Source organism: Xenopus laevis, chromosome 1S (genome assembly GCF_017654675.1).
Source record: "Xenopus laevis strain J_2021 chromosome 1S, Xenopus_laevis_v10.1, whole genome shotgun sequence".
NCBI classification, from domain to species: domain Eukaryota; kingdom Metazoa; phylum Chordata; class Amphibia; order Anura; family Pipidae; genus Xenopus; species Xenopus laevis.
This window is the reverse complement of record NC_054372.1, coordinates 121,786,627-121,809,242: the sequence shown is the minus strand read 5'-3', so window position 1 is coordinate 121,809,242 and position 22,616 is coordinate 121,786,627. Positions and strand designations below refer to the sequence as shown.

At 36.3% G+C, this 22,616-nt stretch overlaps 1 protein-coding gene across 1 annotated transcript in view; it reads right to left on the bottom strand.

The window, feature by feature from the left end:
• pcsk5.S (proprotein convertase subtilisin/kexin type 5 S homeolog) overlaps positions 1-22,616 on the bottom strand; it is a gene marked incomplete at its 5' end in the record, with an annotated part of 230,007 nt that overhangs the window by 147,618 nt on the left and 59,773 nt on the right. The window contains 3 exon segments of the mRNA NM_001092999.1: positions 1,404-1,492; positions 16,138-16,214; positions 18,302-18,445. Coding sequence (NP_001086468.1) covers positions 1,404-1,492; positions 16,138-16,214; positions 18,302-18,445 — 310 coding nt within the window.

Below are 22,616 nucleotides of genomic sequence, written 5' to 3'. Positions count from 1 at the left end.
CATTCAGTATAATAGGGTACAGCTGGAGCATGCTCACAGGTCAAATATCAGAAAGGAAAATACTAACATTCATCTTAAAGCAAGGTAATTTAATCTAATATGCTACGCTACAGGACGCAAGGGTAAGAGCTTTGGGTTAAATAGCTCAGTTCCTGGCATAAGAACTGCCCATGGGAGACTAGCTGCAGGCTGCAAATGTTTTACATAGCCTGTTATTAAAATGCACTGTGTATTCCTCTGCCTCTTCATATATTACAATGCTGAGCATTAACAGTATTGCTTGTGGCTGGTAAAAACATGCAGTGAGTTGTAGTTTGGTAAATTGTGAGAACTACACAGTGAAAATGCTTTACCAGACAGTTGCTTAAGCATAAAGAGCTCTCTTTCAATAAAACATTAGAAATAACAGCAGTACACCATCTCGAATGTTGAAGAAGTGTACCTTTTTTCTCAACAGTGAAAGATGTATATATTTTTTCCACTGACATCCTTATGTGTGATGTAACACCATGCATCATGATTACATATGTAATGCATTGCAAAATGCTACTAGGCATATTTACAGGGGTGTGTATTTTGCATGCCATACTAATGCTGGAAAATCCCTACTCTACTCTATGGTAGCACTATCCTGGTCTCTGGTAACAAAAAACTAAAATAAAATATAATGTACTGTTACCAAGGAATGACTTATTTGGAAGTTCTAGATCAGGTTTTTTTTACCTGTGAGCCACATTCAAATGTAAAGAGTTGGGGAGCAACACGAGCATGAAAGAAATTTCCTGGAGATGCCAAATAAGGTTTGTGATTGTCCCTATTTGCACTGGCACCCTACAGGAGGCTCTGTTTGGCAGTACATCTGGCTTTTATACAACCAAAACGTGCCTCCAAGCCTGGAATTCAAAAATAAGCGCCTGCTTTGAGGCCACTGGAAGCAACATCCAAGGGGTTGGTTAGCAACCTGTTGCTCACGAGCCACTGGTTGGGGATCACTGTTCTAGATCAACAGATACAAGACAAATAAACATTACTGATCCTTTATCTTCTCTAAATATTACTGGCAGGAAATCACAGAGCCTATTTGTCAACCTGAAAAATATTTTCATAAGGTTCTACCTAGACATGGAAAACTTCTACAGTTTTTTTCTTTAAAATAAGCATTAGCTTAAAATATAACTGTTCAGATTTAGATTTATATGCTTTGCGTTTGATTTGACCTTGGTATGAAGAACAGGAACTGTCAGGCTTAACAGGTGTTTAGGTATGTTCTGTAAACATTTTCAATGGGTAAAATGGTTACAATTTTACATACCCAGTACCATGATGTACACTTCCAAAAAAAATTAAGCATTTGTATTCAATTAAAATGGATATTAGATTGTCAAGTCACAGTTATAACATACCTCCTATTCTGGCATTAAAAGCGATTCCTACAGTACAGTGTGAGTTGTTTGCAGTAGCTGCCACTTCTCCAGCACATCGAGTCCCATGCCTGATGTAAAAGAAGGTCACACAAATAAATTACAGATGAAAGTTTAACAACACAAACAGCAAAACGATGAAAGACATTTACTTAGTGTTTATGTGCATCCTACATGACAGAGGCTTGTGGAAAGAAATGGTGTGAGTGGGTGAGAGAGAGAGTTTGTAGAAGTACTGTGCACTGTGTAATTGAAATCCTCTGATGGCAATCAGTGCCTCGGTCTGTAAATCTGCCTCCCTGCAAGAAGCTGCTAATAAAGTCTGCCTTGGTTTGTTGCAGCCTTGTGAAGAGGTCTACTTTCTACAGAAAAGGCCTACCTAATACATTTTATAGTAACGGGTGTCCACTAGCCACAGATGGCCCCCCATTACAACCACAATGGAACATGCTGTACATATCTTCTTGACATAATGTATTGACAGAGTATTGTTTGTTTTCGTTCAATGAACATTTAAAATTAAGGCATGGACACAGGGCTTTCACCTTGGATCTTGGTAAAAACTAGGTGAGTGGAGCAGTCCGAGGATCATAGAGGTGGTCTGTTAACACTGAGGGCAGAGCAGTGACATTGGGAATGGATTAATTATGTGTTGATGCAAAGCAATGACTCATGGGAGATTTTTTGTTCAAGTTTCTCATGTCCTATGAACAGATTGAATATTTATAGATCTGAATAATACACAACAGAATACAGTGGAGATTATAGGCTGGCATAAATGCTATATATACTTTTTTGCATTTGTGAAGGACTTTTTCAATATAATGTCAGGAATGCCATTTGTGAATAGTAATTCATCAGTGGTAATCTATGATGTGTTTGGATACTTAATTGCAAGGAATCCTGTTAGCATCTATAGCTTTAAGGTAACAGAAAAAAGATGTGATGAATAAATGCTTTTACTCCATAAATTACAGATCCATGGTATAAAAATATCCTTACTTATACAATACTAGAAACTGTTATTGTTAATGGTCTTAGGTTTCTTCTTGCTAGCAGGTGAACTTCCAATTAGTAATTCGTTAAACCATAACCCCCACCCCCTGGAATCACCACCACTATCAGCACCAGAAATCCAGTAATAGAATTTTAACAAAGGCTTAAAATAGAAAAACTAATCTCTTGGAGTAGAGAATTTGCATCCGTCAAACAGAGAGTTACAGTCATTGGATCACAATTCCTCTAGTTCAAAATATGGGGGGGGAGAACTTAAGACAAAACTTAATAAGGGAGGGGAAACATTTGTGCACAAAAAAAAAACACACACACATTGGAGAGATTAAATGAGGAATATGTTTGTCTCTTAAAATACGTTTTATTTATTAAAAAACAAAAAACAGCTTCAATTTAAAATGTATAGGTATAATATAAAAATAATTCATATCTTTAATCTAAATAGATATAAAATCAGGGCCTAGTTGTCACCATCACTCTCTTATGTTCAGGTCAGATGTTATTTACACAGTTTGGATTTGCTTTTCTATACCATCATTGAAATGACAAATAACGAATAAGTAATTTATAATAATAACTCAATGATTCCCTTGCTTTGCCTTCAGTTCTGTATTTATATCTTGCCTTCATGGTTCTAAGATTTGCTTACAAAAACAAATCTCATACTAAAGTCAAACTTCTCTAAGAGCTACTTATAAAATAAATGCTCACACAGAGGAGACAACATACTCTGCGAAGAAGGCGAGAGGATAGGTGCTTCAAGCTGGAATAATCACACTTTCACTCATCGCTTCAGAAATTTCTCTGTTGCTTCGACCTTAAGGTACAGTATTTGGGACTAAGGCCCATTAATGTAAAGCCACCAGCTATAAAAGATAATGTGAGTATAATTGACTTCTCTAGGCCACTGAAGACTTCTAGCAGTTTTTAACTCTGCAGGAGCCACGAAATTTTGTGCGTATTCTTGTTCTAAAATGTCACAGGTCTGCAAAGATATTTGGAAAGTCTCCAGTTTATGGCTCGTATCAATGGCAACCTTTCAAATCCCTGTTTCTGATCTGATGAGATAGCCTATGAGATGCATGCAAGACACTTAACACAAACAGAGAAGAATCTATCTAGAAGCTTTGCAGTTTGATTTTAGGTAACATTTTAAGTTAGCATTAACTGTAAAAGATGAGGTTTGGTCACATAATTTTAAGTTCAGTTTTACTGCTGAAAAATAGGTAAGGAACCCTAACAAATGTAAAAGAAACTCTCCAACTGACTCCTTACGTATTTTACATAAGACAAATATACCACTGGGATATGGCAAAATACTGTAATACAAACCAACCAAAGTTGTAACGTTTCCACTATTTTAATGTCCCCAAATTATGTCATAGATATCAAATTTATGGCATCTCTTATTGGAGTGTGCATGTAAATGTTTAAACCAGTTTGTGAATTTAAATATATATATATATACAGGTATGGGATCTGTTTTTTCGACTGCTCGGCACCTGGGGTTTTCTTGATAAGGGGTATTTCTGTAACTTGGCTCTCCAAATTAGCCTGCTTAAAAAAAACACTTAAACATTAATTAAACCCATTAGGATTTTTTTTATATAACTTACTGTATCTAATTATATCTTAGTTGGGATCAAGTAAAAAATACTATTTTATTACTACAGAGAAAAAAGGAAATCATTTTTAAAAATGTGAATTATTTGCTTCAAATTGAGTCTATGGGAGATGGCCTTCTCATAATTCAGAACTTTTTTGATAATCGGTTTCAAACTATCATTTTACTTCCCATCAATCTACAGGAAAAAAATTCCAGTTATAATATAAATATAGTAAAAGGTGGTTAAACCACATGTTTCAAAAACAATGTGCCTTTTCCTGAAAAACTCTTTATAATGGAGAGAAATAAGTTCCCAGGCCTTTTAAATTACATCTAAAGAGACACAGAGCTAAAAGTTTGCACATTTGTTCTTGTGTTACTGTCAGCAAGATGAAGTAGCCTGAAAGCCTGCAGGAAGCCTTGGTTACACAAAATGTTGCATTATTTAGCTCAGCTGATGGACCAGCTTCTACCTGGGGATTGCAAAATTTGGGAAGGACCACAGACTACTAGGCTTGCTGTTAGAAGTGATCGCACACAATAAAAAAAGATCAACAAAACATTAATTGAATTGTATTATGCATTTATGGATTAATATCCACCAATTGCAGAAAGCTCTCTGGTTCATGTGTATTGACAACCTTATTCTAAGGAATCATCCCTCTGCTGGGTTTGAACCAGGGACCTTATGTATTGCAGCTTGTTGCCTTACCTATTCACTATTCAGGCAGATTAGAGGTATAGGCTTACCCTGTTCTGAGCTCCCCATGGTTAGCCCTGGCGCTGTTAGTTATTTTCAGCTGGTCTGCCTTAACTGGCAGGTGCAGCCTATTCCCAATTTGCTCCCAGCAGAGGGCCCTTATTTAAACCTTGAACTAGCTTCCCTCCCTGACAGTTCATAGTTCTTCATACCTACTGGACACCCGGTCTGCGTTCCTAATTTCCTAATTCCAGTCTGACCCTGTTCCAGAACTCTCTCCTATGCTGATATTCCTGGTTCTTTTTCTTGTTTTCCAGCACTTACCAGCCAATTTGCAATAATTATAGTTGTTAAATTACTGTTAATGGTATGATTGAAATTAAACATTTTAGTTCTAATGTTTTCACAACTAAGAAACAATAAAAATAAAAAGAAGCCTACCCTTGGGATCAAGGAGAGTAAAAAATAAATGCTCCAGCTCTAATTGGCTGATCTGAGCATATCCAATGTTATATGTTTTTCAGGTACCAGTTTGAATAGCTGCTTCAAAGAAGCCAAACAATTAGCTTTCTGTAGATATGCCCCAGAGACCACTTATCGGTAATAACTATTATGAAAACATTTATATCTTAAGACTCCCGAACAATAAGCAAATATTAAGACTCCTGGGGAAAGCTCTGCTGTGCAGAAATGTAATTTGTGATCTCTAGCATCATGTAGTAAAAAAGCGACCTGAAAAATACTACTTAAAAGGAAAAGACTGAATAACATGACTGTATTATTTTTATAGATTTGTGCTACTTAAAGGCAGAATAGAACCCTAATTAATCCAAAGGATTTTATTTATCAATGACTGGTACATTTTATTGAGTGGTAACTAACTAGGGTTACTTTTTAAGAAGAAGTTACCAATCATTTCAGACTTAACAGGTTTATGTTTAAAAAAAAATTGTTTGTAAATCCTCACATGCTATTTACATTGGAGTACATGAATAGGTGTCAGTGTTCACTGCTGCTGAGTGGTGTGTGATACAAACACCTTATAGAAAATCAATGTGTAAGACTGCTTAAAGCATAATTTGTCTATTCTCATTTGCATTACAACCAGACAATCTTTCTAATGGCATCTCCAAAACAATAACAGATAATAATGGTAATTGAATAATGCCCATATGCAAGTGCAAAATCACCACCGTGATAACAATTATGCCCTGATGAGAGTTAAAGAGCCTTCTAAGGGCTCTTACACACGGCCTTTTGCCTGTGCTCCCCTGCGTTGCTCTTTCTTCCGTTCAGAGCGCAGGAGTAGACACACTCAATTATGCACAATATGACAATAAAGCAGCACTCCGATATGTAATTCAATTGTTTATTCGTGCCACTAGCAAAGCGACGTTTCTGGCTATTCCAGCCCTTTATCAAGCTTGATCAAGAGATGGAATAGCCCGAAACGTTGCTTTGCTAGTGGCACGAATAAACAATTGAATCACATATCGGAGTGCTGATGGATTTATTGTGAATATATTCTTTGGCAGAGAGGAACACAGCTGTGCACCCGAAGCTTCAAAAGGCGATATAGTGTAAGTGAGGCACCACTTCTGACTTGGTCACACTCAATTATGTCACAAAGAGGCATGTAATCAGCAAACGCAGGTGGAACGCAGCATGTTGCATTTCACCTGTGTTTAGCACATTCATGCGTCTGTGTGAGTACAATCCCCTTGACAATAATTGACTGCGTCTACTCCTGCGCTCCCCTGCAGCTGAACAGAAACTCAGGGGAGCGCAGGCAAAAACGCCTGTGTGTGAGAGCCCTAACTCACACGTCTGAATTATGTCACTTTGGGCCTCCTTTTGCACCCTGCCCTGCAGGTATTAAATGAGGCAAATCACAATTGGCTCTGTTTACAGGCGAGTCTCATCAGACCCTCACATTAACAATGACCCTTTTGTGGGCTACATTTTTAAAGAAAAATGAGAGAATTCAAATAAACTCACGATACTTTACACAGCTTGTCAATTTGCAGCCCAGCGTTGCTTCTGATCAAGTGACCCAGCTTGATTTACCATATAGTAGTGAAAAATAAGTTGAAGACGGGATGGTAATCGCAAGTGGTGTACCTACGTACCTCCAAACTTTTTATTGTGCGGAAAACAGCCAAACGTTTCAAGAGCCTCACGCTCCCTTCCTCAGTGGATAAGTGCACATTTTTAAAGAAGGCGTCAAGGTATTTATTTGCTGCTCAGTGACATTAATGCTATAATGTTATAATTTGACATCACACAGACATGTCAAACCCCATTCAAGTCAACAGGAAAAGTGTAGGCAGCAAGAAAATTACTGCTGTGACCACTCAAAATATACACTGAATTTTACACTGAGATGCATAGCATTCAGGTGGCCATGTACACAGCATGACCATACACAGCAGGGAAAATAAGTACTGAACACGTCAATGTTTTTCTCAGTAAATATATTTCTGCAACAATAAGGTTGCGAAGGCCTCAAGAGAGCTTTTTTCTTTTACCCATCATGAGATGCTTTTTGTTTGATACCTTGGTAATGAGAAACCTTTTTATAGGTCATCGATTAGGACTAAACCATCGGATATTCATTTGCACAGGATTGCTTTCAAACATATTTCAGCAAGTTTCTTGGCTTAACTTAATTTATGGATTTAATTGTTTTATGTTCTTTGTATGTGTTGATTACTTGGGTTGTTACTGACATCTGATGTAAATTTCATGTCAATAGCCCCATTAGAAATATATTTACTGAGAAAAATGTTGACACGTTCAATACTTATTTTCCCCTGTGGCCACTTAACAACACCATGAAGTAACACTAAATAAGCCTGGTGACAAAATGATGTAATGCTAATGAGTGATCCCAGTTGTTTAACAAAATATTGGTAAATAGAATGTAAAAACAAAAACAAGATTGCAGTAGGTTATTCATGTTTTTAGAAAAAAACAGAATCAAGGATGTTCACCTTCGAACAAACATGAAGTACTTAACAGAGAACAGTAAATAAAGCACAACTCCAATTAGTCTCAATTCTGTTTTGTTGCAGTTCTCTTACATTGTATTAAATCTCTGGCTGCTCCTAGTTACAATGACTATCACTGTTACAGTGTTTCTAGAAAAAGAGATTCAAGACCTCCCTGGGGTCATGGGCATAAAAAAAAAAATCAGTGAGCTCTACTGCTGAACAATTGTTGATAGTGATAGCAACCAGAAATATAGCAGTAAATACAAAACAAAAATAACATGAAATATGCTATATGCTACACTGCCAATAAAAAAAACATTTCATATTACAAAACAGGGTTCTTTTTAGTTAAAAAGTTTTAAGTTTAAGTTTTTAGTACAGTGGCTTGCCAATAAACAGGTACTTTGAAAACAGGGCACCAGATAATGTGCATTGATGAATCCCCTTTCTTTTAAATGGTTGTGGCTAATTTGGGCAGATCAGTTACACTTCCATTGTACTTGTATATTTTATTTAGCCTTAGAGTGCCGCCCCCCAAGCAAAGCTATTCTGCAGGAATAGTAGTCAAACTTCCATGTGGTTGTAGCACCCCCCCATCAACCACTTTATAGTGGTTGTATGTCTTTAAAAATGTTTGTTATTCTGGTTCTCTCTCCTTTAAAAGCCACAAACAGGGGTAGATTAAGCCTGTGAACCCAATGCTTTAGGGCTTTAGCACACAGGCAGATTCGAGGAGATTTAGTCGCATGGTGGTAGTGGTGACTAATCGCCCCTTCTTCGGGGCAACAATCTCCCCAATAGTAATAATGCTCAAAAAGCTGCAATCTACAGAGCCAGTCGCAAGGGCCAAAGTCTCTTTTGGAATATAGCCCCCAGTCCACAAGGGCCCAAATATCCAGTTTCAAAAATATACTCCGAAGAGTTCTATTCAAAGTTAAAAATCAATACTTTTATTAGGTACAAAATTTAAAAGAGTAGGCATACAGACCCATTGATGTTCCGCCTTACGTGTTTCATACCAACTGGTACTTACTCATAGGCACAATCTCCCCAAACTGACTTCCCCCTGCCAAAATGAAAAATCGCCTGCGACAATGCACTCGCGGTGCTTTGATTTCTAAAGTTGCCCGAAATTTCCTTGTGAGGCAACTTTGGAAATTGATCCGAATCTGCTCGTGTTTTAAAGCCCTTAGCCTTAGCAATCTCTCTCTCCTTATAAAAGCTAATGGCACGGGAGAATCAAGCCTGTAATCGATGTCCACGACAGGAGACACCTTTCCTCAAGCAATGCAACCATGCAGGGAGGTGCCAGCCTATGAAAAGCATGACCAGAGGTAAACAGTTAGGACCACCATATGGGTTTACCTTCATGAGGTATGGTGGCTTCTCAATTTTTTGATCATAACTTTGTAATTAAAAACCCCTGTGTTTGAAAATACACACACCTGCACACTAATTTACTTGTAAAACAGGTAATGTGCATATATCATTCCTCGCTTTTAGATGATTTTTGACAAAAAATCCAGTGATCCAACAGGATTTTAGATTTTATGTGACCTGTTTGAAAGCTATATCTACCAGCATATTATTAAAAAATGACTGATTAAAACATCACATTTTTGCCATTTTTTGCCAATAACTTCATGCACATTACCATTAAAGGGATATATTTGAAATATACAAATGTGTTAGTGTTAGTTAATGCTATTGAAAGCAGTAGAGCTGATTTATAGGGTTTTACATAATTTTGGCCATATTCATAATTATGTCACACAAACCTTACATTTCCTTCATATTACCATGTATGGGGTACATATAGCGTATGTATCTATAGCAATTAATCAGGCTAATTGGTAAATGCATTTTGTCCCATTATCACAAATATGAGTTTGCATGTGTTTATACATTTCTATACTTTTCTCTTTTCTTGTTTTTCCGCTATTTGCTCATAACTGGAGCTCTTCAGAGACAGATTACTAAAAAGAATACTTACTGGTACTTCTGAATAATAATATTATTAACTAATATATTCATTTTATTGCTAACCATAAAATGTATGTAAGAATTGTTCAGTTTGGATCTCTCCATACTGCACTTTTCCAACTAGTCCATCTGTTGGTCTGAAGTTTCTGAATTTTTACTTTCTTTTCGTGTGCTGCAAACCAAGCCTATAAAGTGTCACCAAGAAAAGGTCAGCTTTTTATTGCACAATAAGTTAAGTTGGGCCATAAAATACCCTCAGGAACTAATACCTTCTAACTAATAACTTGCCCCATTACTGACTGCATAACTGTGGAATTGCTGTAAGGGATCTCAGTTTCATTTCTGTTATGTGCTTACAGACATTGTTATAAATCTATGTATAATATTTGCCAGAAAACATTGCTGTTGGAAATAATGCTAACTATTGTGATTCTTAAAACAATAGTTTAAAAAGAGACACTAGTCAATGGAGCACCCAAAGTAGCATTTGTTATAGATTTAGTTAGCTGGCATTAAAGCCAACAGGTGTGTTTTTCATATCCAATGACATTTTTGAACAGAGCATAGTATTCCATTTGCATCTAATAAATTTGGAAACAAATTTGAAGCACATCAATCATTAGGGTTAAAGGAAAACTAAACCCCTGAAAAATGCAAGTTTAAAAAAATATATATATATATATATATGCGTAAAGCAGCTATGTAAAACCCTACTTCATGTACATAAACCATTTTCATAATAATATACTATTTTAATAGTATGTGCCATTGGGTAATCAAAAAAAATTAGAGCCACCCCCTGTGATCTTAGGATTCACAGTGTACACAAATAAACCAAACAATCACATGTTAGGTCACATGAGCCAATTAACAGACGGAGTTCTGTCTTTTGCTTCCACACTTCTTCCTGTTACAGTTAGAGTTGTAGTATTTCTGGTCAGGTGATCTCTGAGGCAGCACAGGGACCATCACAAAATGGTGGTTCAAGGCAAGAGATAAAAAAAAGGTTCAATGTTTACTTAAATATATATATATACCAATTTTGTAAGATTCTTTAATATGCCACTTAATTTGATATAAACTGTTACTTGAGTATTCATTTTGAGGTTATAATTTTCCTTTAACATGCATATGTTATGCATTGCAATAAAATCCACCAGTTTTTATAGACTGTCCCCAGTTTAATTGGAAATGCTTTGTGTCTGATAGCAGTTTTAATGTTTGTATTTAAAGCCTTTTAAGTAAATAACCCAATTCCTTATAACATTGTGCAGTTTGGATTTGAAGTAGGAACCTCAGTCTGCTGCATATAAATCAGCCACGTGCACTGTGAGACACAGCTTGAATCTAGTACTGCACATATCAAATTAACACAAGGACAACGCACTATAAAATTATAATAAATAACAAAATATTTCTCACAGCCATGGTCTGTCTCTTCCTATACAACCTTCATATTCTTTCCCAGCCACTACCTTTTGGGCAGGGGAACAAAGGTAACTAGAGTAAGATTTTTGTTGCTATGGATAAAACTCACATTTGATTTCATGGAAAATATACCATGTTTACAGCAGGGTTTTATTCTAATAGTATCAGTAATTTTAGGTATTAAATCAATTGCATATGTTGATCCTATGCTTCTAATGGAGACCATGGAACACACAGGAGTAAATATGTGGTGAACAAAGAACCATTCACTTATGGATTTTAGGGGCTCCTCTTAGAATCAACTAGCAGTTTTCCCTTGTACAAATAAGTGGAGCTTGATTAGCACATATCAACCTCATTTTCTATGATTTTATATTAATTAGGTCTATTACTATACTATTACTAAACCCAAAAGCCACAGGACCAATGTCATTAAGTGAGTGAAGTAATGATGAAGTGGTAATAGAAGGGATTCCTAATTTATATACATTTTTATGTTTCATCTTTGCCATTTTGCCCAGCGAATGAGGCAATGGGAGACTTTGTCTCCCACATTTATAATATTTGATGACTTGGAAAAGGTTTTTTTACATAATATTTACATATTTATTAGTTATCTATCACCCTAGAGTTTATATAAATTTTGGAAGCATAAAGAAAAGTTTTCTGATTTATTCAAACCTAGCAAGGAACAGTGGCGTAACTATCGGGGGATGCTGCACGTCCCGCGCCAGAGCCCGCCCCCCTCTAGTTATGTTTCTGGCAAGGAAGGGGTCTTACAAATCTATAATATAATATTATATATATTATATATTTAGAGTGTACAATGTGGGTAAAAGCAAAAGCATGAGCCACCCTAAATCAGTCATTGGTTCATAAAACTATTCCTTCATATATAGGTTATAAAGCAGAGATTTAAATCAAAGCGTTTATGCGTTATTAAATCTCACTCAGAAGAACAAGCGTTACAATAATTATATCAGAAAATACTGCTCGGTGTAAACAAGAAAAGAATCGGCATCAAACAATAATGCCATGAGTATCCTTGGATTAATAAACTTCAAAAGAATGTCACTGCATGAAAAAATAGCAAGGGGGGGGGACCACATGAATCAATCTCTGCTGGGGTCAATTCCAGCAAAAACTCTGCCTTCTATAAGTGATGGGAAATATCAGAAATAATGAGATCCAGAAGTTTCAGAAGAGACCATTGAGTTATTAAGCCAAAAGATGTAAAAGAGATTACTAGCAGTGGTTACCATTACATAAAAAATTACAGAGAGGTTAAATGCTTATAGCCCAGATGTTTTTGGGGGAAATGTCCCACATCATCATGCAAAAACTGCACTCAATGGGTAACAACACATTTTAATTAGCAGGTAGATTGTGCCAAGAAATATCCTCAGGAACACTAGGCATTGAAAACAGTCTTTATATAAAATACAATACATTGTCAATGTTGTTTTGGTATTTTATTAAAAGACAAGTAGAGTTTGCTTAGTTTGTTTCTTCTGTAAATGGCTGCTAGGTTTTTAAACTTTACAGCACTGGAGAATCATGTGCAATCCTATTTTAAAATATAACTATTTTTTAAAACGTTTCTAAATTGAATAATAAAATCTGATTTTAATTCTCAGAATAAGCATGACAATGTTACTACTGAAAACCAATAGTAATAGGGAAATGGAAATAAAATCTGAAAAATAAGGTACAAGTGCTAAGGGTAAGTACAGGAACTGTTTCCTGTTTATGAAAGTGTATATTTAGAGGACTATTTAAAACGTTATGCCCCTTTCCTCTGAACTCTAGTATGGAAAAGGAGGGACCAAGGGAATATAGGGAGGGGGACTGAATACACACCATAACATTTAAATGGTTATAATGGGCATTGGCAACAAAGTAAAAGGTGGAGGAGATTAGTGCTCCTAAATAGTAAATAATGAGGCACAACTCATTTTGCACACAGTACAGTCATTCTCTATATATTTGCATGTATTTTACATATGACTTGCTGTACCTCTTGCATCAAGCCAGGTACAGGCAAGCGTTATTCATAATGTATAATAAGGGTATAGTCACTAGTGGGTTGGAAAAATGCATTGCACTGATCTACTAACACCTATTCATTATTTTTAAATAAACCAGTATGTATCTTACACTTATACACATAAAGTAGGTTTGTATACAGCTATAGAAACAGAAAATGCATTACATTCACACGCTGGTTAATGCCAAAGTGGAAAGTGTTTTAGTGACTCATAGGCATATCAAAATTGGCAATGTTTTGGGCCTTTGATAAGGGATGAAATGGGACCCATATAGGCCAGGCCCAAAACATTGCCATTTTTGATATGCCTTTAAGCCATTAACCGGTGTACGACTGTAATCCATTTTCCGTTGTGTCTCAGTTAGAATGCTGTGTATTCTACTGCCAGTGAAAGTTGTATTTTCCCCAGCTGGAGTCCCTAACGTTTCAGACCACGGCTACAGGTTGGAAAACTATTTTGGGGAGATAAATGCCTACAAATTCACATCTTGCATAATTCACGTTATGCATCGGATATTAACAATTAACAGTCTTTTTTGCTGCATTGGCACTAAATGCATATTACATCCCAATGCCACAACAACACTCGGTCACGATATTATTTTATCATTAAAATGCATTAATCGTTCTAAAATGCTAATTTGTTGCCATGGTCACTCCACATCAGAAGTGCATTAAGCATACTAGACAAATAGTATAATGATTCCATTAAAAATAAAACTGCTCTACATTGTGAAGCACAAGAGAATGAGTTCAAATTGGCGCTTGTTCATGACCACATATTACCAAATTTTCTAAGACTCATAACCTGTTGTACAGTAGAAATCATGTTTAGTTTTTTTGGATATAAAGGGACAAGAATTAACAGGCACATATGGAAAATGCTGTCCATAAAGGACATTTGGCCACTGTGACAAATAGCAATGGTTGAATTTCTTCTTTTATGGTCTATGACACACAGGGAGATTTGGCATTCTATTTTACACCTGTGCAATTTATATCTATACTGATTATAATTAGAATCACTCCTTTTTAATATCAACGACCATAGGTACACTTGTGGGTCAGACGTTGGCAACACTTGCCTGGATCTGCTGAATGAATGCTAAATGAATTCCATGTTTTTGCCATTGAAATCAACAAGTGAGTGAGTGAGTAAGTGATACTGAGAGTTCTGCTGCCCACTTATGGAGCTCTGTCCTGGGAGACTTGAGTGAGTTCTGAGTTCTCTTCCACACAAGACAAACATATGAGTGTTTGCTGTTTTTCTGATGTCTCAGAATTTACCCCCTTTAATGTAGCAAGGAATACATTAATATGTTCATACTATATATAACTTAATAAGCCTGTCTCAAATGTATTTTAGGCAAGAATGGGTAATTGGTGATTTTCCAAGTGTTATAAACTACAAAATTCCAGCACCCGACAGTTTCTGGCTATTGTGCAAAGCTAACTGTAATTCAAAAAGTTGTGTCTTTTTAATTTGCCTAATTTCCTTGCTAAATAGATAATGCAGGCATTTTCCTAGGTTAGAGAAAACTTCCTGGTGATGCAGGGGATCTTGCTCAGGCAGACTATTTTGATTTCCTTATAATAATGCATCCATCATAGAAACAGATGTTTTGCAGCAGACACTTCAAAGCTGCCAGAGGTATTACTGTATATCTTGCAGGGCTCAAGCTGAAGGGCAAGCATAAGATTTTTTTTCACTTCCTGAACTGATGCTGGAAAGATGAATATATCCTGTAGTAACCCAATGACTTATTGCCAAACTTGTTCACCATATTGCTATGGTTAATGCTGCTACACTCAGTATCTTGGTTAATAATGAACTCTCATCTTTTTATAATAAATTAAACATATTATAAAAACAAATTTAATTTGGGGACTAAAAGGATCAGTCACACTCATGTGGAATTCATGTTCAAAACATATAACTCAAAGGCCAGGACATTGAGTTACATGAATTGTGAGCTGAGCATCATGTATATATTATGCAGGATCTCAGTTGATGGATCTAGAAATAGCCAGGAAAAAAATCAATATCAATATCAATGAAATAAATATGGCCATACATGGGTCATGAGTGGTGACCTTCCCAAACAAGTGGATACTTCTATGTATGGCTTATGTCTTAAGGCAGACACATGTTCTGTCTTCTAGTACATAACTGTCTGTGGCAATTATAATTTGTAAACTTTTCATATATTCAGGCATTTTTGACCTCTATACTTTCTAACCTACATCAAGAGGCATCGATCAAACCCATGTGAAGAGGGTGATAATGACTTAAGTCTTTTTTTTACATTCCTCTTCACACTTAAGAGTGACATGAAATAAGGTCCACAGTGGATCATTATCATCCTCATGACATAAGGTCGGTTGACATCTCTGTAGATAAACCACTTACTATTATTAAATATGCATTAAAAAAGTACACAGTTAAATAATCATGGGAATGCTAAAATGAGGCCATGAATTTTAATTTTCAAATTTACATTAATGCCATGTAAAATGCTGTAGCATATTATTCAGACAGACTTTTATTATCTATTTTTTATGAATGTCCATTCATTCATTAGATATCTGTCAATGTTAACCATATACCTGGGTGGATCTCTTAGTATTTATCTGACACATGGCTGCATGATGTGTTGAAGGTGGATATATTAGCCATTATTACCCAGACAAATTGATGTGTAGCGCAAATGAGCATGTCAGTATAACCCAGACAGTTCAATGCATAGCACAAGTGAATTTGTCAGTTTTACCCATACACACCAATGTTTAGCAGGTGAATATAACAGTATAGCTCATACACTTGTGCTGCCATGTGGATACTGATAAAACATGTACTCTTGGAATGGTTTTATGACCCTACAATCTGTGGTAGTTACGCAATATTACACTAAACAAAACATATTTTTTCTGATTATTTGGCTTACTTGTTTTCATTGCTTGCATCATATCGAGGCATAGGATCAAAGTCATTGCCATTGATGTCCGTGCTCGCCTGAGCATCCTATTCACCCAAAAAAGAGAAAGAATAAATTAGTCATATGCTCATTAAACTTGTAAATAGACTTGTAAATGGATAAAAGATGTTCCACTGTGCATGGAACTAGGTCAATTCAGGTTTCAGTGCAGGAATACACAAAAACTCATATCAAACTACCATATCATTTAACAAGAGGCCAAAAAGGAATTATACGTACTGAAAAGTTGCTTGTTTTTAGTATAACCATATAACTTGATTAATATTGTCAATATAGAATACCTTAAAAACAAAATAAGTTTCTGTGGTGATCAGTTGAATGAAATTATGGGCAGGTCATAAACTGCAGTTACTACCACGTTCACTTCCATCTATATTTCCTTTCTGACACTTGATACACAATAGATGCACATGAGTTAATAACACTTTAAAGAAAAATAATATAGATGATCACCAATCTGTATACATAGGGTCTATTTGTAAACAAAACTTTTTCATAACAGGTTTTCCTTCCTCTGTGATACTGAAAAGGGCAACTTTAAGCTTGAGTGCTTCTGAAACACACATTGTGAGCTGAAAGAAAAGCCAACAGCTGCAATAACTTTCTCTGAACCTCTTGTTGACAGTTGTTCCCACAATTACCTGTAAACCTCATCATCTTCCATAAAATGGATTGAGCAATTATTAGCTGCAGTACCAATGTTGTACTATATTTGGCCACACAACATTTTCTACAGAGGGCTCCTAAAGAAGGTTGCTAAAGTCTTTTGTTTGGTGTTGTGAGTAAAAGCAGAGGTGTAGCAAAAGGGACTTTATATTAGCCAGTATCTAAAGATTCAGTAGTTGCTTATAGCTTCATCAAAAGTTACCTTTCAGAATAACATGTACTTATTATGTTAGGCAAGGTAATCCTTCTTCTGAAAGTACACCCATTGGGGATACCGAAAGTAAAAAGCAGAAATCACTTTTTGAACACTGGATGATCCTGTTCTTTGAGGTGCATGATGTGTAGCTGAGGCACCCAACATGAATAATTGCACATAAGAATTAAAATAATACTATATCTATCTATCTATCTATCTATCTATCTATCTATCTATCACAAGATAAACAATGTTACTTTAAACTTTTTTGCATTGGTATTAATTTAATGGGAGTGAAATTCCTTGTTGACATATAGAGGTATTTATTAAAACTTGTTTTTTTTTCGTTGCTATTAAAAAAAATTAGACCAAACTCCCAAACACAAATCCCCTAAATTTATTAAAAATTCAGAACGAAAAAAGCATGTGCGGGAACAGTTTCGACAAATCGAATCTTGTGATGTGTAAGCAAATTTGTCGCTTGAAAACGGGGGGTCAAATATCGACGCTGGGCAAATTTGTCCATGGGCAGAAACCCATGGAAACCAATCCAATTGCTGCATTCATTGTTCTACTTGCGGCTGGCTTTAAAAAGCTAAATCTCTGCTTGGTTGCTATAGGCAAATGCCCATGGGCAAATTTGCTCAGTGTTGATAAATGAGCCCCCATGACTTTTTCGGATCGTTGCCCAAAAACCAGCATCAAAATGCCCGAAACCCTCGTAGATCATAAAGGCAAGAAACATCTTTCAATTGTAAAAGGAACATCTGCCATTGATTTCTGCATGACTTCAAAAGGTTTAAAGGAACAGTTCAGACTAAAAATAAAAACTAGGTAAATAGTCTGTGCAAAATAAAAAATGTTTCTAATATAGTTAGTTTTCAAAAAATGTAATGCATAAAGCCTGGAGTGACCAGATCGATCTATTTTCCCAGTTTTTATTTTTACACTAAATAATTCCTTTAAGCTGGAGTATCTTCAGATTTGTAGCAGTTTTGACGCATAATAAATCCCAAAAAAGTCATCTTTTTTTCCTCGACTTTTTCAATCTTTTTACAACAAAAAGCCAGACCAGAAAACTTTGACCTTTAATAAATGTGCCCCATGAAGCTGCACCTAAGACCTACAGATTTATTAACAAAAATGGCTAATAAAAAAAAAAAGGTGCAACCAGTATAGTCTTTTGTTCTTGACTACCGTAAAAAAAAAAAAACAAGAAAAATGATAAGGTTAAATAAACAAACTACTTACATAATTCTGGGTCAGGTCAGGGTGGTTTCTTTCAATTCCATCATCCAGAATAGTAACTACAACATTTTTGCCAGTGTATCCCCTCTTCCAGGCTCCTACAATATTCATGTCTGACTGGCAGTGATGGACATTTTCGTTGCAGTGCTGAAGATAAAACAGAAATATGAACATACTACCTCAAAGTGTGCTTAATCGTTATCCATATAACAATATCCTTTAAACAGTCTAAAAAACAAAGCCCTTTTCCTTATCTTAATACTTTATAAATCTACACTGAATTTTTTTTTTAATGGGTACTGTGTAAATTGTCTTATCTGGCACGTGCTGCACATGACGCTCAAATTTGAAGTGATCTGAGTACCTAGCCCCCCCCCCGGCATATATAATTTATGTGAGGGAATGGAGGGGTGTGTGTATGGATGCTGGGTTTCATTTGGAGGGGTTGAACTTGATGGACTTTGACTTAACTATGTAACTGGCTTTATTAGTTAAAAGTAAGCTTTTCACAAGCTTCTGATGGTCAAAAACAACCCCTGTCTATTGCAACATCATCACACTGCAGACTTTTGCTGAGAAACACATTCAGCCAATTGAGATCCTATCACATCGCAGGTAAGGTCTAATTTCTTGAAATGCTGCAGTGCTTTATCTGACATGTGCAATGCTGCACTGATACAGTTAGGCCCATAAATCTTTGGACAAAGACAACTTTTTTCTATTTTTGGTTCTGTACATTACCACAATGAATTTTAAATGAAACAACTCAGATGCAGTTGAACTGCAAACTTGCAGCTTTAATTCAATGGGTTGAACAAAAGATTGCATAAAAATGTGAGGAACTAAACTTAACACAATCACTTCATTTCAGGGGCTCAAAGGTAATTGGACAATTGACTCAAAGGCTATTTCATGGGCAGGTGTGGGCAATTCCTTTGTTATGTCATTATCAATGAAGCAGATAAAAGTCCTGGAGTTGATTTGAGAGGGGGGGTGCTTATATGGGGAATATTTTGATTTTCAGACAACATGCGGTCAAAGGAACTCTCCATGCAGGTGAAACAAGCCATCGTTAAGCTGCAAAAACAGAAAAAACCCATCCGAGAAATTGTTACAATATTAGGAGTGGCAAAATCTACAGTTTGGTACATCCTGAGAAAGAAAGAAAGAAAGCTCTGGTGAACACAGCAACGCAAAAAGACATGGACGTCCACGGAAGACAACAGTGGTGGATGATCACAGAATCATTTCCATGGTGAAGAAAACCCCTTCACAACAGCCAAACAAGTGAACAACACTCTCCAGAAGGTAGGTGTATCGATATCCAAGTCTACCATAAAGAGAAGACTGCATGAAAGTAAATACAGAGGGTGCACTGCAAGGTGCAAGCCACTCATAAGCATCAAGAATAGAAAGGCTAAATCAGACTTTGTTAAAAAAAAAAAAACATCTAAAAAAGCCAGCATAGTTCTGGAAAAACATTCTTTGGACAGATGAAACCAAGATCAACCTCTACCAGAATGATGGCAAGAAAAAAGTATGGAGAAGGCGTGGAACAGCTCATGATCCAAAGCATACCTAGGGTTGCCACCTGGCTGGTATTTTACCGGCCTGGCCAGTAAAAATGATGGCTGATCCCAATGTAATTAATAGGGGAAAAAGACAGGAAGGCCGGTATTTTTTCCGGAAAAGGTGGCAACCCTAAGCATACCACATCCCTATTAATCATGGTGGAGGCAGTGTGATGGCTTGGATGTGCATGGCTGCCAGTGGCACTGCGCACTGTTTATCTATAATGTGACACAGGACAGAAGCAGCCGAATTAATTAGGTGGTGTTCAGAGACATACGGTCTGTTCAAATCCAGCTAAATGCAGTCAAATTGATTGGGAGGCGTTTCATAATACAAATAAATGGACAATGACCCAAAAAAAAACAAACAAAAAAAAAAAAAAGCCAAAGAAACCCAGGAGTTTATTAAAGCAAAGACGTAGAATATTCTTGAATGGCCAAGTCAGTCACCCGATCTGAGCCCAATTGAGCATGCATTTCACTTGTTGAAGACTAAACTTCAGACAGAAAGGCCCACAAACAAACAGCATTAACACAGCATTGTGTCTTTAGTTCTTCACATTTTTATGCAATCTTTTTGTTCAACCCACTGAATTAAAGCTGAAAGTCTGCAGTTCAACTGCATCTGAGATGTTTCATTTAAAATGCATTGTGGTAATGTACAGAACCAAAATTAGAAAAAAGTTGTCTCTGTCCAAAGATTTATGGGCCTAACTGTATATAAGCGTCAATGCTCCTCTTATCAAGTTTAATTAACATAATTTCAAGCAAAACTTTGTCTCTGAGAAAGATACACAGGTATAGGATCTATTAACTGGAATGCTTGGACCTAAAATCTACTAAACACAGACCAAGAATCAACCCTACTCGGACATCAGCTTTCTTCCTTGCCTGCACTTAGAACAGGCACACGCTGCGGTTGCATTGCCTGCACCCATGTTGATGCAATGTCATAGCCTTAGGGTGGACTGCAGCTCATGTAAACCCTGGAAATGTAACAAATTCAATCTAGGGTACCATTCAACTTCTGATTCATTATGCTACAAAATTAATTCTGCATTTTTTTGAAGAAGTGAAATTTACCACCTTCACTAAGGATACTGAATGATCTATGCAAGACACCATTAATGCTCGGCACCCAAATCTACATGCTTCATGTGTCTGCATGCACAGGTGTTGAGTACAGCCTCAGTATAGGTACCTGTGAAGGCGTCTCAGGAAGACTCGACCATATTGTAGACACATAAAGCTGGTATTTTATTATATTGCAATATGAGATCACTCACACACAATATTTAAGAATTCTCCAATTTACTAATTGATGATTTTTCACTGTGTATGGATGCCATGATTTATGCACAATAACAAGGGTGCTAAATGAAAACTGCAAAAGGACAACTATTGATAAAAATATTTCTAACTTTTGCATATTGTGGATTTGTCTATTGTAATGTTTATTCCACCCCCTTCTTCACATGATCTAAATCTCTTTATTTTACACAGCATCAGGTTTGGGAAAGGATCTAGAGGGCTAGAAACTTTACTTGACTTTTCTTGGCCTCCAAGATGATTTCACTATACTATATATGCCAAAAAATATCCTCTTAAATGTTAAATGTTCAACATCTTTTCCTGTACAAAAGTTAAAGCCTATGTGGAAACAAGTGGTGAGAAAGTCAGTAATACCAATCTACCCAGGGAATTGCAACACTTTTTATGTTCACATGTTACACGACTTCAAAAAGCTAACAAACAAGATGTGGGGACTGGGAACATACACAGGACTATTCATCAATGCATAGTGAACAAACTGTTCAGTGAGGTGGATGGGGGAGAGAGTAAAAGGTTAGTCTGAATGAGGTGGGACAAAGTAGTGTTGTGAAATGCTTAAAAAGCCAATAATATAAGAGTTTACAACTATACAAATATAAAGTGAAGAAATTAAATGACCTTAAACCTTTTGACTACCATTGATTGGCACTGCTCTGGCACAATGTTTTTATATTCAGTTAAATCAAATGCAGAAAACAATGCTGGAAATTAACAGATTAAAGAATGTAAGATAAATTAAAGATTAATTCTTACTTGAGCATAGTCTGGCTCCTTATATACTACATGCAAAGTTTATTATGTATGTCTTTGAAGATAATAAAAAAATAAAACAGGATAACAAGGATAACAAGTCTAGAGGTGAAAGGTTAACAACATAAACATGTTTTAAGTCATGAATTTATTAAAAGAAATGACAGATCACTTGCTGTTCTAACTGATATGCTACATTGAATACTACTTACTGTACATGTATAAACAATTAAAATGATTATAAACTTGACACATTTGGCTGCAGCTTACCAAGATTTCCAACTGAAATGGGGAGTTTATACTTGTGAACAGTAAGGCAAGCACTGTTCAGTTCTGATTAGGGATGCACAAAATCCAGGATTCTGTTCGGGATTCGGGTAGAATCCTTCTGTCAGGCCGAACCGAATCCTAACTTGCATATGCAAATTAGGGGCGGGAAATCACGTGACTTTTTGTCACAAAACAAGTAAAGACTGTTTTCCCCTTCCCACCCCTAATTTGCATATGCAAATTGTGATTCGGATTCGGTTCTGTATTCGCCCGAATCTTTCTCGAAGAATCTTTCTCGGGGGTTCGGCCAAAATAGTGGATTTGGTGCATCTCTAGTTTTTAGTTTGGATTGTTTAACCCAGCAATGACTCCTTTTTGACACTTCATACCCCTGA